General features: G+C 45.2%; 1 protein-coding gene across 10 annotated transcripts in view; it reads left to right on the top strand.

Annotated features, from left to right (window-relative positions):
* The window catches only part of plch2a (phospholipase C, eta 2a), a 324,151-nt gene that overhangs the window by 296,211 nt on the left and 9,646 nt on the right, over nt 1-18,294 (top strand). For 8 of the 10 annotated variants that reach the window (XM_073032106.1, XM_073032111.1, XM_073032109.1 and 5 more), the window contains one exon: nt 11,459-11,795. In XM_073032106.1, coding sequence (XP_072888207.1) covers nt 11,459-11,795 — 337 coding nt within the window. Of the gene's footprint in view, nt 1-11,458; nt 12,396-14,283; nt 14,314-18,294 lie in introns of those variants that run through there. The other 2 variants (XM_073032112.1, XM_073032113.1) reach the window with 2 other exon arrangements.

The raw sequence follows: 18,294 nt of genomic DNA, 5'->3' as shown, positions 1-18,294 counted from the left end.
CTGAAAAAGCCTCAATCACAAGGGTAAACATGGACAAGTACTAAGACAAAATAGCCTAAACCCTGGGATTTTAAAGGAAGTGGCTGCAGAGATCGTTAGCCCATTGATTGGAATTTTTCAAAATTTACTAAATTCCAAATACCAGAAGTTGGAAAACAGGCTTTGTCTCTCCAGTGTTCAAAAGGGAGAGAAATGGAAGGTGGGAACTATTAGCCAGTTCAAAGTTCAAAGGTCAAATTTAATGTCAGAGAAATATATAAAATATACATCCTGAAATGCTTTTTCTTCACAACCATCTATGAAAACAGAGGAGTACCCCAAAGAATGAACAACAGTTAAATGTTAAAACCCCGAAGTCCCCCAGCTCCTCTCTCTCCCGCACGTAAGTGGCAGTGAGCAACAACCCCACTCCCCCCACCGGCAAAAAGAAAAGCATTGGCACCCGCCACTGAGCACTCAAGCATGAGCAAAGCAATAGCAAAGACACAGACTTGTAGTTACCCCAAAGACTTCCCGTTTCACCCGGTATTTGACATACCGCAGGCTCTCTCTCCCTAATAAGGGAGAAGGAGGTGTCTCCGTTTTCCCAGCGACCGGGGAGACATAATAAACAACTCGCTGGTGTACGATGTTAAAAGTCCGTTATGTCGCTTTTTTTGAGCTCTGTGCCCAAAGATCTCAAAGATCCTGGGTCTCCAGGCACACAACTGCAGATATCCCGACTTCCCTGACGACACACAGGTCTCCTGCCGTGACACCAACCCTCGATCCACCCGTCTCCAGAGCCCCGAGATCCTAGGCTGTCAAATCTGAGCCGGACTCTTAGGCTGAGCCTTTGGTGTGCCGAACAACGGCCAATCATGAAACCCCGAGAACGGATCCCATTCCCACAAAGAACCGAAGTCAGCGTGTAATTCCAGGCCAGGGTCTTCAAAAGAACCCTGAAAGGGAAAAATAAGGATATTAAAGATGGAGCTATTTCCAAAGTTGCAAGCAAAGGAGTCGCCATTTAGCGCCATCATTACTCCGCTCCACCAGTTAATGTTAATTTAACATCTAATGGCAGCAAAAGGCTAACGTCTGTAATTAAAGAGGAAATAGCTTGGTTGAATTCTGGGATGTGAGAGGGTAAGTTGCTAGGAGAAAACCCATAGTTGAGGTGTATTCAAATTTCTGAAAGGCATTTGATAAAGGCCCACATATCAGGCTGGAAGCAATGTGTTCGCATGGAATGAAAAACCAGATGTCACATAGAAAACAGAATTGGAATAAATGGTTCTTTCTCAAGCTGGAGAAATGTTAACTAGTGAGGAAGCCCCAGGAATCAGTTGTTTGCTATTTACAGTAATGACCTGGAGGAGGGAATGAAACATAAGATTTTCAGCTTTGCCTATGAGACAAAAATAAGTGGAAGGGAATCTTATGATGAAGATATTGTGATCCTACAATGAGATATACTGTAAATGGATGATTGGGTGAAATTTTGGCAAATGGGAGCATGAGGCCATGCCTTTCAGTAAGAGGAATCAGATTATAATAATCCGATTATTATGTAAATGGAGAGAGACTAAAGTGAATATAATTCAGAAGGATCCAAATGTTCTAGTTCATGAATCACAAAACATAAGCACGCTGGTCCAACAAGAAGACAAGCTGCATTTTGGCCTTAATTTTAAAAGGACTAACGTTTAAAAATAGAGAAGTTTTAATACAGTTGTAAAGGGTATTGGTGAGGACACACCTGGAATACTGTGTACGTTTTTGTTCCGCTTATCCAAAAAGGAATTAGTAGCATTAAACCAGTCCAAAGATTATTCACTAGGGGATTATTGGTTGTCCTGTCAAGAAAGACTGGACAGCTTGGGTCCGTATTTCTTGGATTTTAGCTGAATGGGGGATGATATTTTCCAGTATGTATGATCCTAAAGAACTTGGCAGGGCAGATGTTGAGATGGTTTCACTCAGGGGAGAGATTCAAACAAGGGACAAGGCTACAAAATTATTTAAATCTGGGGTGTAGAGAAATATCTTCTCTTGATGGGAATTGAATCTCTGGGATTCTTCAACCTTGAGGGCAGTGAACACTGAATCATTAGATATATTTAAGGTGGGGATGCTGTAGATAAATATTTGAATCGTCGAAGAATCAAGGGCTTTGGGCAGTTGGCACAGAGGAGGAGTTGAAGTCAGCATAAATCATCCATGATCATATTGAATGTTAGGGCAGGCTTGAGGGCCCTGGTGGCCTACTCCTACTTCTTGTGAAAGGTTAAATGACTGGCAGTCAAGCTTCTCAGAAATTTTTTTTCTGTCAACCGTCTCATCCTTTTTCTACTTTCCAGTTAATTTTTTTCATTTTTGTTCTCCTTCCTTATTGTTGTCCTTGTGTATATTTTGAGCTTCTAGCGTGGTGTCTGATCTAACTATGTCCCTACTCGTGCACTTAATTAACTCTTAAGAGTCTGCTTGCTAGAGAGGAAGACTCCCATGTTTTTCATTGGAACTACGGGTAAATAAAAGTATACTGGTGAAGATTCCAGGTACCACAAGTGAAATTACATTTCTCCCCCAAAATACTGGTGCCACTCTTGCTTCTGACTCAGAATGGTTGTGATCACTTCAAAGACTTGAACGCATTATCTGAGCTGAGGTTGTCGGTGTAGTACAGAGGGTGTGCCACAGGTCAAATTCTCATTTCAGACTAGACCATCTACCTGTTCCGGTGATTTAGAAAGGTGCCAAAAGTGACAGATCTCCAGAATATTCCAGGGAGCTCTAATATTTGCGATCCATCTCCCACCTTCCTGCAGTCGAGACCGTTTGAAATGGATGGATATTATGTTTGCTTCATTGATATGTGTCTGTTCAAGCTCCATGCAAAGTGCCTGATAGGCATGACAGCAGTGATTACACTATAAAATAACTCAATGCGTGTAAAGTGTTTAAAGAGATTTCTGAGGGCTTGTGAAGAATTCATAAACAAATGCAAGTCATATTTTATCTATGCCTATCTGGTGCAACTGTTCTTGGTATAAACACAACCACAGATGCCACATTATCCCCCGCAGCACCTACACACAACTTTCCCAAGCGGTTGGCTTCTTGGTGGGTAAGTAGTCTGCACAACTCATCTCTGGTGCTATATCTATCTGAAAATACCAACCTCAAAACTGGCAGATGCAAGTAAATATGCACGGGGCCAACACTATTGTTAGTACAACAGCAGATGAGGAGTGCTGGCTGACTTATGGGCTATTAAGCAGATTAATGTTGATGAAGAAATACCATTGACCATCATCCTAAGATATGGAGGAGAGCAGGCCTAATCCCTTGCTTAGGGAGAGATGCTTTTAAAATGTATTTCCTGTATGGTTTGGTCTATTTATGTGTTGTCAGATTGCTGCCAGTGTGACAGTAGCATTGTTGATGTCCTGTATGCAAGATGTTTCTCACCAACTCTCACTTTGTCTGTTTGTGATTTACAGTGCAACCCTCTCTGTCAAACCTCCACTCTCACACGCTCAGAGTTTTTAGGAGCCCTGAAGGTGCCTGTCTTGACTCAGGGAAGGTGTAGTGAGACCAATCACAAAGCTGCATGCTTCTCCACCTATGTCATCATTAGCATTGTTGCTTCTGATTTGCTTTGACACTCTCCTTTTTACTCATCCATGGATTTGTCACCCGGTTCGCCCTACGCTTATCCATCTTAATTGCATTAACTTTCCGACTTCCAGATGCAGGATTTTAATTTGGATGTGTATGGCGTACGTATTTAACGATCACAAATGGCAAATGCACAGACAGATCCAGGGTGCAGTGGTTCACGTCAGCAGCCAACTTGGCGTTCTGAGAAATGCAGCTTCCAGATGAGCCTGTGTATGGCCAGAGCCTGACTTGGAAAATCCCAGTGCAGTCAGTCCAGACCTTCAGAATCCTCCATCACCACTCGATGTTCTGAGCTACCCAATCGGACACCTGAGATTTCTATGTCACTGGCTAAGCCCTAAATTACCAACATCACCGTCCAGGCTTAACTTAAAGTGGGTAAAAAGGCAATTGACACTGAGAGGAAGCAAAGACTTTGGAATGACGCTTTAGTCAAGTGGGGATTCTGCTATGCCTTCTTTTCAGTTGACTTCAGTAGAACCTTAGAGTAGCATCTGCATGTCTCCAGGCTGTCCGTACAGCAGATGTTTACTGTGCTGAGCACATTTGGCACTTTTGGACAAAAGTTAATTCATTCCTCCAACTATCTGCTGAAGGCCAGCCTGTTGTCTCTTTGACCTCTTGGGTTATCTGTTTTTAGAGTTGAGTGGTGTCCATTTCTTCTGTTGCCCAATGTTTTTGAGCTGGCCTGATGTTGGAAGTAGGACTCGACCATTCTCCCTGTAGGATTTTAGCCGTCAGCAGATCCCTGGGGCTTGGTTGTGCTGTCCCCTTTCACCTTTGGAGCACCATGACTTCCGTGGCTCTGCAGCACACCACTGACCAACAAATCATATTATCCTTGTTGATGGCACTCTGTACTAGCAACTGCCAAGTTAGGCAAAGGAGGTTTTATGAACCCAGGATGGAAAGGTTAATAGCACATCTCCCTGTCGATCCCTATTCCACTTGATGGCTCAGCTTACCCAACCAATATTCTGTTCTCCAATAACGAGTGCATGGTGGGATGGGCTTGTGATGTTGGCACGCGTCTGATTACTGCCCTGCCGATCAATTAGTTGACAATCAGTCTGTAAATTTTATGCCTAGAGTGTTTATCTCTCAAGAGTGGTGTGGCTGATCAGATCACATGTTAGAATGATTAATCCCACAGCCATGAGGTTAAATATTGGACAAGTTCACTGAGAATCACACAGCCAAAATATTAGGGAGTGACTTCAAAAGCATCCAATACACCCCCTGGATCTGCCCGTATATATAGACTTTTTAAAAACTTTTTTGTTTTTGGAAGAGAAACTTAAACTTCCTACTCTTGAATCACTGTCCTTTTGATTTAAGAATTAATGCATTTTATTATATCATAACAGCATGGTTTTATTTGGCTGTGCCCAAGGTGCTACCACACATTTATTGAACTAACATCAATCAGATTGCCACCAGATCTCATACTGGCTGCCTTCTCCTCTCCACCAAACATACTTCACCTGTAACTAACCGTCTGTGCCCAAAGGGCTATGCATTTATTTTCCTAATCCCATAGAGTTGCTGCCTCCCCCCACCCAACCCCAACCTCCCCTCTGCCTCCCCATCCCTTTTCTTTTAACACAAATTTGCCTTCACAGGCCCTTGCAGTTATGTGAAGAAACAGGAACCCCAGCCAACAAAACGTAGTATGGGTTTAGGAAGAGTAGGTCAGAAAGAATTCGGTGGAGTTACGTGTTCTTCACAGGGAGGATGATGTGATAGGTCTCATTTTGTCTAGGGACAGCTGTTTGGAAGGTGCCACTGAACATCAAGATTCTCTGCCTCTGTCTCTCTCTCTCTCTCTCAGTTTTCTCTGAACACATTAAATAAAAAAGCCAGTCACCAAGTATAGCTCTCAATTAATTCCAGTAATAGGGAACGGGAGGCTCTTTAACCCCTCCAGCCTATTGCATCATTCGATTAGATCATGATTGATTCCATGTCAATTCCATTTACCTGCCTGTGCTCCACAGTCCTTGATACCTCGGCTCCAAATAAATTGAAGTTGTGATTTTCTTTTCAATTACAACAGTTTCTTTAAGTGTGGGAGAGAAAAAAAAAGCTTTAGATTTCAATTACCCATTGAGTTCTTTTAGCATTATAAACACCTAGATCATGCCATCCTCCATCTCCCAGACTTGAGGGAGCATGGCTTTCTCTTCCTGCTAAGAAAGTATGTGGAGACACAAGAGGAGAAATGTCTCTGTTCATCTGCACTAAGCTCTGCGGGAGTATCAGTCATCAGTTGATATTAGACCCCAACACTGTCTACAACAGAATGAGATGAGGTGAGTAGAGTGATTGGCACCAACATAGCATGCCTGTAAATTACTAACCCAAACCCGTACATCTTTGGAATGTGGGAAGAAACCAGAACACCTGGGGAAATTCATGCAGACAAGGAAAGAATATACAAATTCCTTATAGACAGTGGAAGGAATTAAACCCCAATCGCTGGCACTGTAAAGCATTAATGCTAACCACTAGGCTATAATGCTGCCAATGAGGAAAGACTGAATACAGTTGTATTATATTATTTGGAGCAGAGGAGGCTTAATTTAGGGACAGGGTAAATAGGAAGGGACTATTTCCCATTGCAGAAGGATGAAAAGCTGACAGGACAGAGGGGATTGGGAGGGGAGGGAAAATGTTCACACTGAGAGTGGAGGGGTGAATGCGTCACTGCCTGAATGAATGGTGGAGGGAGAAACCCTCCCCATGAGTAAACAGATTTTGTACCAACAAAACTATAAGCTTCAGGGCTGTGTCCTTGTGTTGAAAGACGAGATTAGAGCAAGTACCTCTTTCTTGGGCATTAGGAATAAAATAGTTTGGACAGTCTCCACATAAGCTTTCTGCAATTCTATGATAAATATAAGATCTTTAGCAACAAGTGCAAAGTAGATTTCTTTACCCACACCGTTTATTTGAAGCAGATATTATAGATGTAGATGCATTTGAGGGATAAGAGAAAGGAATAAATGGTTTTGGTAATATTATAAGTTAAAAGGTGAGAAAGAGGCTTGTACCAGCTTGGTTGGACTGAGTGGCTTTGTACTCAATGAGGCAGAAAGTTGCTGGTGAACATCATTCAGCCAGCACCAACTGAGCTTGACACAGCTGATCTTCCATATTAGAGAGCATGCTGCATCACAAGAATGGGTCGTTGCTGGGAACCGAGGGACTGGCGATGAGGCTGTGGAATTTGAGGAACTGGATTTTCTGTTCCCTCCCATCCTCAAGGATTTTCCATGTGTTATAGAGAGAATGACTAATCAGTTTCAGAGCTTTATAAACCCCGGATTAGAGTAATTTGCACAACAATGGGCTGTTTATTCCCAGATAGTCTAATGCTTGATGTTTCTAATCATAAATCATTGTCCCTGAGAAAGCATACTCTTGCTGATGAGCTTCCTCACTCAGTCCATTTTAATATAGCAATGCCTCAACTTTAAAGTCCTCCTCTCCCACTCTCAGGAGCATTCTCCAGCGTTACAAACCTCTCTCAGTTCTGGCCTCTTGTGCTTTCACAATTTAATCGCTCCACCTTTGCAGAATTTTGGAATTTACTCTCTTATCCTAGGCCTCTTCCTTTTTCTTTAAGATACTCCCTAAAACCAAGCTCTTTGAATAATATCTTCCATGCGAGGGTTCCCAACCATGGACCATAACCATTAAGCAAGGGGTCCATGGACTCCAGGTTGGGAACCCCTGCTCTTACGGATAGTGTAAAATGTCATTTGGTAATCAGTTTTAGTACATTGAAGGCCCTGTCTAATACAAGCAGCTTTTCAATAACACGACTGTTTTGGGGACTGCCTGAGTGAATTTAATCTAAAACCAGTGAATGGGAACTTTGAGTTGTGCTTCCATGGTTTTCAGAGTTTGTACTGAGTACTGTCTGTGTGCACAACATGGATGCACGCAGAAGCTGCTTGACATGTGCAGTGACGTACTGGCATCCACTGTATGAGATCATCAATATCTGAGGCATATGAACAGTTCCAACCATCCACACCGAAGCAGGACTTACCAAAACAGTTGGGACGTGCTTCAACATTGGTTACTATGAGCCTGATTTAGCAGATCTGTTGACAGGGAGTCGAAAAGGTGGCGTTGTGGATAATGAAGTAGGTTTTCAAAGCTTGCAGAGAGATTTAGGTCAGTTAGAAGAGTGGGCTGAACAGTGGCAGATGGAGTTTAATGCTGATAAGTGTGAGGTGCTACATTTTGGTAGGAATAATCAAAATAGGACATACATGGTAAATGGTAGGGCATTGAAAAATGCAGTAGAACAGACTGATCTAGGAATAATGGTGCATAGTTCCCTGAAGGTGGAATCTAATGTGAACAGGGTGGTGAAGAAAACTTTTGGTATGCTGGCCTTTATAAATCAGAGCATTGAGTATAGGAGTTGGGATATAATGTTAAAATTGTACAAGGCATTGGTGAGGCCGAATTTGGGGTATTGTGTACAATTCTGTTCACCGAATTATAGGAAAGATGTCAACAAAATAGAGAGAGTACAGAGAAGATTTACTAGAATGTTACCTGGGTTTCAGCACCTAAGTTGCAGGGAAAGGTTGAACAAGTTAGGTCTTTATTCTTTGGAGCGTAGAAGGTTGAGGGGGGACTTGATAGAGGTATTTAAAATTATGAGGGGGATAGATAGAGTTGATGTGGATAGGCTTTTTCCATTGAGAGTAGGGGAGATTCAAACAAGAGGACATGAGTTGAGAGTTGGGGGGCAAAAGTTTAAGGGTAACACGAGAGGGAATTTCTTTACTCAGAGAGTGGTAGCTGTGTGGAATGAGCTTCCAGTAGAAGTGGTAGAGGCAGGTTCGGTATTGTCATTTAAAGTAAAATTGGATAAGTATATGGACAAGAAAGGAATGAAAGGTTATGGGCTGAGTGCGGGCCAGTGGGACTAGGTGAGAGTTAGCGTTCGGCACGGACTAGAAGGGCCAAGATGGCCTGTTTCCGTGCTGTAATTGTTATATGGTTATAAAATGTTGATCTTCTCTTAGATAGGTCCTTCTTTAAGAAGTGTTTAATGCCATTGCACACGAATTCAAGAATCCTGATCTGTAATCTTCGATGTTTCTGCCCTATATATTCTGAAACTCTTCTTCTAGCCCAGTCTTACCCTCCCTCCACCACATTACCCCATCTGTCCCTTTTTGCTTGTGTGGGTAAAGCTGTTCCTCATGCAAAACACCTCGAGTCAGGAAGGGGGTCTGACATTTCCACTGGGTGATGAGGGCAGTGGGCGGACTACGCAGAAATGGTGTGAGAGCCCCCTGACAGCGTGGGTTCAATATGCCTTTCCTTGGAGCTAAAGGACTTCTGCTGCAGTTTGTGACGCTGATCAGGTGGCGGTCTGAAGCCTGTTTTCCGGGAGACTGAATGAGCGAGGCCTTCAAATTAAATATTTAGTTAAATGTTAAAATTTTCTAGAAGTGTAAAAAATTCCAAGGCAGCCCCTGACTCCACTGGTACCTCCTGTGCTGCATTTATGCCTCATTTGAATATTGGCATCTAACTAGTTGATGAGATTTCCTGCAGTTTGCTCTAAAAGCCACCCATCAGTTTACTCCATAAATACAAATAGTTTCAGTATCCTCAGGAAAATGCACACTCTTAAGCCAAAATCTTCCAGGCTAGTAGAGCATGCTGCTGGAGTGACAGGTATCTTCACCTCCAATTGCTCAGTTATTAGATCTGTGACACACAGTAGCACCCCCCTCAACTTTACACAACTCAAAACGCTCCCGCCTGACCCAAGCCAGCTTTGTGGGATTGATCCGATAATTGTGCTGCTGACAGACTTCACAGTTTGAGCAGTCCACTGTCCAAACATTCCACACACCCACTGTTAGCTTTGCTAAAATGCCAGTGACAGGCTGGAGTGCTGCAGACAACACAGAGCTTACAAAGGATGGAATTAAAGTGTAAATGAATGTTGTTAAGGTGCACATTAATGAGTGTGTTTTATTTATTGACGTACAGTGCAGACTAGGCCCTTCCAGCAAACCCCTAATTTAATCCTAGCCTAATCACAGGACAATTTACAGTAACTAATTAACCTACCCACTGAGGAAGGAAACCGGAGCACCTGGAGGAATCCCACACAGTCACGGGGAGAACGTACAAACTCTTTACAGACAACAGCGGGAATTGAACCCATGTCGCCTGCACTGTAAAGTGTTTTGCTAACCACTACGCTACTATGCCATGTGTGTGAGTGAGTCTGCAAAACGGAGGTGTGTGTGTGTGTGTGAGAAAATTGAATTTATTGTCATATACACAAGTACTTATATGCACAGGTGCAAAGAAAGGGAAGTAGGCCATTTGGCCTATCCAGTCTATGCTACCAAATACCCATTTACACTGATCCCATTCTATTCTTCTCACATTCTCATGAACTACCCCCAAGTTCTACCACGCACCTACACACCAGTGATAATCTACCGTGGTTTAATTTAGATAAATGCGAAGTGTTATGTTTTGGTAAGGCAAGCCAGGGCAGAATTTACACAGTAAATGGCAGGGTCCTGGACAGTGTTGTAGGACAGGTTAGGGTGCAGGAACACGGGTCCCCAGAAAGTGCTGACGCAGGTAGACAGGGTGGTGAAGAAGGTGTTTGGCACACTTGCCTTCATGGGTCAGCACATTCAATACAGGAGTTGGAATGCTAACCTGTGGTGCAACCATTTCAGTCGAGTATGCTGTACACTTTTGGAGTACTTTCTGCATTTCTGGTGGAAAGGATGCCATTAAACTGGAGAGGGTGCCAAAAAAAAAGATTTGCAAGGCTGATTCACGGGGTGAACGAGCAAACTCCACATGGGCAGCATCCAAGGCCAGGGGACAATGAGGCAGTGGCTGGGGCGGCCCACAAGAGTCACCATGCATTCCAATGCCAACATAGCTTGCCCACGATGCTCGGCAGAACAACGCAGGAAACAACAAGCCCCTTTCCTCTGTACCACCCACGGACGTTCCAGGCTGCAGGCTTCAGGCACCCAAATAGGATGCCCACGAACTTACTAACTTGTGAGTCTTTGGAATGTGCAAGGAAACCGAGGAACCCAGAGGAAACCCACACAATCTCAGGGAGAACGTACAAACTCCCTGCAGGGAGAGTGGCAGGAACTGAACCCTTACTGCTGGCACTGTAAAGTATTATGCTAACCACTATGCTACCCTGCCACCCCATGACAATCTGACGATCCCACCCAACAGAACCGAGTGCGCGACCTCCACCGATGCAACAGACAGGTGGAGGGTGAGCTGTTCAAAATCATGAAGTATTTTGATAGTTGAAGAAGATTGGAAGTGTTTAGATCACAGGGAGATAAATAGCCAAGGGAGCAGAGGAAGGGAATACTATTTAACATAAGAAGAACGTGGGGCCAGAGCAGGACAGCTGGAACAGAAACTTCTCATGAACGTTATGTAATCAGTTTATGTGTGTTATGTGCACTTGCCGAAATGCAGTCAGATGCGACTACCTGCACAAGTCCACGTTACACCTTAAACAGTGCACTGAATTGTCCAAAAAGCTAATGAAAGCACCAGAAAGGAATCGTATCATTACTTAAAGAAGGAAAAGATTTGCGAGAAAGTGTAGGGAAAATGGATTGAGCTGAGCAATACCAACAAAGAGCAAGCAAATGTAAGATGGGCTGAATGGCTTCTTTCAAAGCTGTATGATCCATTGGAATTCTCAACCGTGTGTATTTGTTTTTGTTTGTCTGTTCTGCAGATCAAGCAAGTCATGGGATTAAAGGGGCTTTTCCACAGAAACCCAAAGCAGGCTTCGCTCGACAGTCATGCTGCTGTAATGCTCACTCGCAAACACTCTTTTAGCAGCCACATCCTGCGCAGGACTGCCAGCGCTCCCACCAAAGGGCAGCAGAAGGGCAAAAAGGGCTTCCCGCACATTGTTCTAGATACCAAAGACTGCAGCTCAGAGGGAGCAAGTGAGTCTGATGACACCTCCCAGCCTCGCTTCGAGCAAGAGGCTGAACGTGCCGAGGCTGCTCCAGAAGGTGCTGAACGGGCTGGCACCGAAAGGGAGGTGCAGGCGGAGGCCTTCAAAGGTAAGGGGACCAGACAGGGGTCGGGGGAAGGTCAGAAGCAACGTGTGACTAATATGCCGATGGGTGTGGTGTTTAGCGAGCCTTTAAGGCGGGCTAACCGAGTGCGTATTCTGGACCCCGAGGAACAGAGGCAAGGCGTGTTTACCAGGTGTGCCATAAATGGCTGCGGTAGAATTGGCATGGCCACCAATTGCATGAAATGCGTCATTGGTTCTAGGGAGAGTCCAGATCTAGAACGCAAGTGGAAAGATCACGTTCACAGGCCAGCTGCCCTGGCAGTGTCCAAGCGGGCAGGTCAGCGAGCCTCACCCGAGGACGAACGGCTAATACTCCCCCAGCAGGCCGTCCAGTGCCAACCCAAGCAGAGGTGGGGATGCCAGATCGCCCGCAGCAGCGCAGAGGTCGACCACTCGGAGGCCACCACCAAGGGCTTTGACTCAGCTGAGTCTGATAGCCTACAGGGTCTGGGCGGTCCGGAGCTCTCACTCCACCTGGCACGTGACCCTCCGAAGTATCCAGGCACCCTTCAACGTGAAATGAACTCTTTGTTTGTACAAAAGATGGAGGAAATCCGAAGCTCATCTCCAATCTTTTTCACGGGTAAGACCTGAATGGACCATTTTATTGACCTGTCTTTTGCTTTGTAGATCAACCTGTTTCTCCTGTCCAGCTAAACCCCTGAACCCTGAACACCGTGCCCACTGTAGATTTGCCATCTGTTACCTTTTGTGAAAACTGGCACAGACTGGTGCAGACGTGGGACTCCAAGTTAGAACCGGCTGTTCCCCAGTTTGGCATTTCCTGCCCAATGTTTCAAGGTCATTTTTCTTTTCCACTTAGAGACTTCAGAATAGTTCAAGCCAGCCGAGCACCTTAAACAAATTGGGTTTTGAGGTTTATATTGCCTCAGAGTGGAGGGAGAGGAGATTGAAATCACTTCTTTGAAACCAACTTGGGTAACCGCGCATGATTAGCTATGCTAACCATAACGACGACAAATATATTCAGTCTGGGTGGCATCCATCCTGGTGGCATAAACATCGATTTAACTCACTTCCGATCATTTCTCCCCTTCCCCTTCTGTTGCCCATTCTAGCTCCCCTCTTACCCCTTCTCTTCTCTGCACCTGCCCATCATTTGCCCCTGGTGCTCCTCTTCCTTTCCTTTCTCCCCCGGTCCACTATCCTAAGTGATTACTTCTTCTTCAAGCCTTTACCTCTTCTACCTATCACCTCCCAACTTCTTACTTCATTCACCCTCTCGCCCACCCACCCACCTTCCCCCTCACCTGGTCACACCTGTCACCTGCCTTCTCACCCCCCCCCCACCCCCATCTTACTCTGGCTCCTGCTCCCTTTCTTTGCAGTCATAATGAAGGGTCTCAGCCCAAAATGTCAACTGCTTATTCCTCTCCAGGGTTCCTCCAGGAGTGTGTTCTACATATGTAATGATGAGGGAAGTCGGTTCCTCATCTGGGTCTCCCACTTGCTTCAGTCCCTCCAGTCCTCGCCCACTACTGCCTAGAGGTCTGGTGGCACACATACAGTGGAAGAGAAGGAATTTGAGTGTTGGCCTGAGGGGAGGGGAGACCCACAGGCACTTTGTGTGGCCAGGAGGGACACCTATGACCTCTGGCCTACCGGGAAGTCTTAACTGGGCTTCTTTTGACCACTAATAAAACCCTAAGTCCTGTGGAGTCCTTTCCTCCAGAAAATAAGGGCTTAGCAGGTCCTAGTCAAGATATGAGTAGGTGACCATTACATCATCAGGCCACAGGTCTGTTGTGTCACAAGGACCAACTGGTCTGGAAGCAGATGTCTATTCCAAGCACAGGAAATGGCCAGTTAATGTACAATTAGTTCTCAGAAACAACTAGAACACTACAGCACAGTACAGGCCCTTCAGCCCTCCATGTTGTGCCGACCCATATATGCCTTAAGAAAAAGTACTAAACCCACACTACCCTGTATCCCTCTATTTTTCTTTCATCCATATGCCTGTCCAAGAGGCTCTTAAATACCCCTGATGTTTTAGTCTCCACCACCATCCCTGGCAAGTCATTCCAGGCACCCACAACCCTCTGTGTTAAAAACTCTGAGTCCTGCAGCCAAAGGGCAGGGCTAACAATTGAAAGATTGAAATCATTGTGGGTAAATCCGTGCAAAACTGGGAGGAAGTTCAACATAGCACTGAAAAGGGGTAACACAGATGTCGGTGAGCTGGTTTTGAAGTTCACCCAATATTAACATCAAAATGGGGTAGGATATTAAACAAGGTTGGTCCTGATGCCCAATGAACAGGTTGAGTTAAAGCTGCCTCCAACTTCCTATCTTTCACCGAAAGAAAGACATGTGACAGTGTGACCTTACAGCAAATGCCACTAGTTTTGAGTGTGACTTGTCCATCTTCCTTTGTGTTTCCTTTCTCTTTTCTTACTGCCCAATGAGTTTAACTGTTTGCAATGTTCTGCCCTTGCTACCACATGCAGTGGACAACTGACCAGGAGAGCAACACAAAGGTAAAACTCTGTTCCCCATGGATCTCCCCCTCCACCCCCCAACCCCACATCCTACAGGGAATGCCCTGCTTCATTGAACCTGTTGCCTGCACGGGTGATAAGCCCTTGCCTTCCATTGCAGTGAGTTGTGCAAAGATGTCCCAGCATTGGAACAAGACAAGGGGAGGGCTAGATTATGAACACCCATCTGCAGATTAGTGAAGCTCACTGACAGGAGAAGGACATATCCTGGTACAAAGTTTACTATTCCCTTGGTACAACTTATTTATTTAGTTAGTTAGTCAGTTATTGAGATATAGTTCGGAATAGGCCCTTCTGGCTCTTTGAGCCACGCCGCCCCGATTTAACCCCAGCCTGATCATGAGACAACTTAGAAAACCAATTAACCTACCAAGCAGCATATCTTTGAACTCTGGGAGGAAACCGGAGCACCCAGAGGAAACCCACGCACTCACGGGCATTGAAGCTGGGTCGCTGGTACTGTAAAGTGTTGTGCTAACCACTATGCTACCACTATTCTGCCTGCCTGGTACATGACAATATACCAAAGTCAAAGTGACATGCACAGCGAGAATTTAAAACTCACACCAGAATGATCTGATTCGGTTGGTTGAGCTCTCATTTGAGTCGAAAGGCTCGCTCCATGGAACTGAAGTCTGGGATCCAAGCTAGCATGGCGCACCAGTGAAGGGCCACTGCACAGCTGGAGTCTCTGCCCGACAGAGGAGGGCCTCTTCGCCCTCTCAAGCGGGCGTGAAGGGCTTCATGGTAACACACAGAAGAAGAGCAGTGGGGTTCACCATATAGGGGCCATTAACACCTTGCTCTTTGCTGCACTTCCTATCACACTGCAGCAACTGCGTTTGGAGATGCTAAAGACTGCAGATGCTGAAATCTGGGGCCAAAGGCAACGCGGTGTGTCAGCGCATCTGACCAGACGACGGGCCTTGACCAGAGCTTCAACTGTCCAGTTCCTTTCACAGGTGCTCCCTGACTGGCGATGTCCCCACAATGTATTTCTTTAGAAAAAAAACAAGGGTTATAAATGCATCGGAGCATCCTGCGGTTGTGAAAACTGCAACAAAGCGGGCGAGTGGGGAGCAGGTATAACACCTGTGGCCTTCAAAAATCTGCTTGCCATTCTGCCTCGGCTCTGATTCCACCACCTCAATCGGTCCCTGATTTCTTTAGTTCCCATAGATCCATCCATCTCAGCCTTAGTTAGACTTCAACATCACCCTCTGAGGTGAAGGGTTCTGATGATGCACAACCCTCCATCTCAGACATTTCCCCTTCCCATGCTCCTAAATGATTGACCCCTTATCCTAGGGCAATGCCTCCTGCTCCCGGAGTAATGTCCCCTAAAATGCAAAGACAGAAGTAGCAACCTCCACAATGAAGCCCCGCAGCGAGCCTGCATGTTTCATTAAGATCACCTCTCATTCCTCAAAACCCCGTTGTTACATGGCACTGAAAATCTGATCTAAAAGCAAAGGCAGGCACCAGGAGAGAGACTGATGGCTTTTTGTTGATGGCGATCAATCCAAAATGCTAACATTAATCTGCCTCACCTGCTGAACGTTTCCAGCGTTCCCCTGCTGCTAGTCTAGAATCTTATGCACAACCTGCTCGACCTGCCCCCAGCCGCCCCCATCCCTGAATGCAAGAGCTTCTTTTCCGACAGTTGGTTTAGAGACGCTGTGGTGGAAATCCACCCTGGACGGCTTGAGTCAGCAAGGAATCGCAATGCGGCATTAGGAGTAAAGGAAGCTGCTGACTTGGGTATCTGCCATTCTGCATGCTCTCAGTACCAGGAGCTACAGCTCCGTCATTCATAGCAGGCAAGATCTATAAAGGAACTTTGATTCACAGAAGGCGGACATCAGCCCGTTGGAACCTGTCCCATTCACCTGCTCTTTGACATAGCCATGTAATTATTCTATCTTGGGTGCCCATCCAGCCCCTTTCAATGAACCCAGCATCATCTTGTAAACTTTAATATTTATAAAGTATTTCAAACCTCCTCAAATGAATCCAGGAAGAATGATTTAGCCTTGCATATTGCCTGTCCTGCTCTCAGCAAGTCCCAAAAGTTCTTTGATTATAGGAACTCCTATCGGCTGTTTGGAGCACAGCAATATCTCACAGGTAGCAATGTGATGGCTCAGGGCAGTGGAGAGTCATTGATAGATTGCTGTAGGGGTATCTTTACCCTGCAATAAAATCTCGTTGCAGCCATCCCAGGGGTCTTTGATACTCAGACCCCATTCCAGCATGGACTATCATTCTCTAGCCCACAACTTTAGACATGCCCAGGGTTGGCTGTTAGTTTGTTGTCCAGGGTCGTCATTTATAATATATTTCCAAAGTCACGAGCAAAGGCTTCTTTCCCCCACCCTCCGTACGACTGTTGTTTCTTGCTCCATGTAGTTATCATGCTACAAGAACAGTGGGTAAATCCTGCCTTATCGTAAAGTTCTATGATTGAGACATCTTTGCTGAAACTCAACTGTAATTTCATTCTAACAATACATTAAACCATCTGATTTGGAAACATTGGATTTTATCACCGGTAACATTTTCAATGAAGCCTTTCAACTGGTCTGCATGTTCCGAGCCTCTGTATGTTGCTTACTGACATTTCACTGACCTCAATAATGCTATTACTTAGTGAGTCAAAGAGTCAAAGCGATCATCTGGGTACCAACAAAAGTTGTGAGGTGGCCAGGTTGTTGTAAATCTTTATGAAAATTTATGTGTACAGAGCATGACAGTAATGTGGATGGTTGCGCAAAACACAACTAATAAATAACCTAGCCCCTGGCTGAACTCAATTTTTGAGTGGATGAGGTAAATTTGCACCATTTTTACAAAGAGATAAAACATTCCCTCTGTTTTGAAGGCTTCTTTGCATCAGCAATTTAATAATGAGTGAGAAGTGCGTGTATGGTCATGGCCACTGAGTTGTAGGTTCATGGTCTTCTGCTGCTAGAACCCATCCATGTCAAGGTTCGATGTGTTGTGCACTCAGAGACGCTCTCCTGCACACCACTGTTGTAACACATGATTGTTTGAGTTATAGCCGCCTTCCTGTCGGCTTGAACCAGTCTGCCATTCTAATTGTGACCTTTCTCACGAACAACAAGGCGTTTTTGCTCACAGAACTGCCAATCACTGGATTTTCTTTGCACCATTCTTTGTGAAACTTTAGAGACTGTTGTGTTAGAAAACGCCAGCAGATTTGCAGTTACTCAAACCATCCCATCTGGAACCAACAATCATTCCATGGTCAAAGTCACTTAGATCACATTTCTTCCCCATTCTAAGCAACACACACAATACGCTGGAGGAACTCAGCAGGTTGGGCAGCATCCGTGGAAACCAACAGTCAACGTTTCGGCGGAGATCCTTCGTCAGGACTGAAGAGGGAGGGGGCAGGGGTTCTATAAAGAAGGTGGGTGGAGGGTGGGAAGGAGAAGGCTGGTAGGTGCCTGGTGAAAAACCAGTAAGGGGAAAGAACAAGGGGTGGGGGAGGGGATCCACGGATGCTGCCTGACCTGCTGAGTTCCTCCTGCGTGTTGTGCGTGTTGCTTTGAGCCCAGCATCTGCAGAGTATTTTGTGGTTCTTCCCCATTCTGATGTTTGGTCTGAACAACAACTGAACCTCTTGACCATGTCTGCATGCTGCCACGTGATTGTCTGAATGGATATTTGCATTAACGAGCAGGTGTACAAGTATACCTAATAGAGTGGCAACTGGATGTATTTGTAGTTCCCTAAGTCCTCAAATTGCCGTCTCGACCATGGGGTCAGATGTGTGCTCAGAGCTAAAGCATTGCTATATTATGCACTAAATTAAGTCTCCTCCAGATAGATCCAGTGATATGTGATATGAATACGTTACTAATCACTGCGCTGTTCATTCAGGTGAAAGCACAGTCCGTCTACGTTTGCAGAATAGCAATTCTCCTCTGTAGACTT

This window comes from Hemitrygon akajei, chromosome 29 (genome assembly GCF_048418815.1).
Source record: "Hemitrygon akajei chromosome 29, sHemAka1.3, whole genome shotgun sequence".
In the NCBI taxonomy this organism is placed as follows: domain Eukaryota; kingdom Metazoa; phylum Chordata; class Chondrichthyes; order Myliobatiformes; family Dasyatidae; genus Hemitrygon; species Hemitrygon akajei.
The sequence above is the reverse complement of the archived record's forward strand: the minus strand, read 5'-3'. Positions and strand labels throughout refer to the sequence as shown.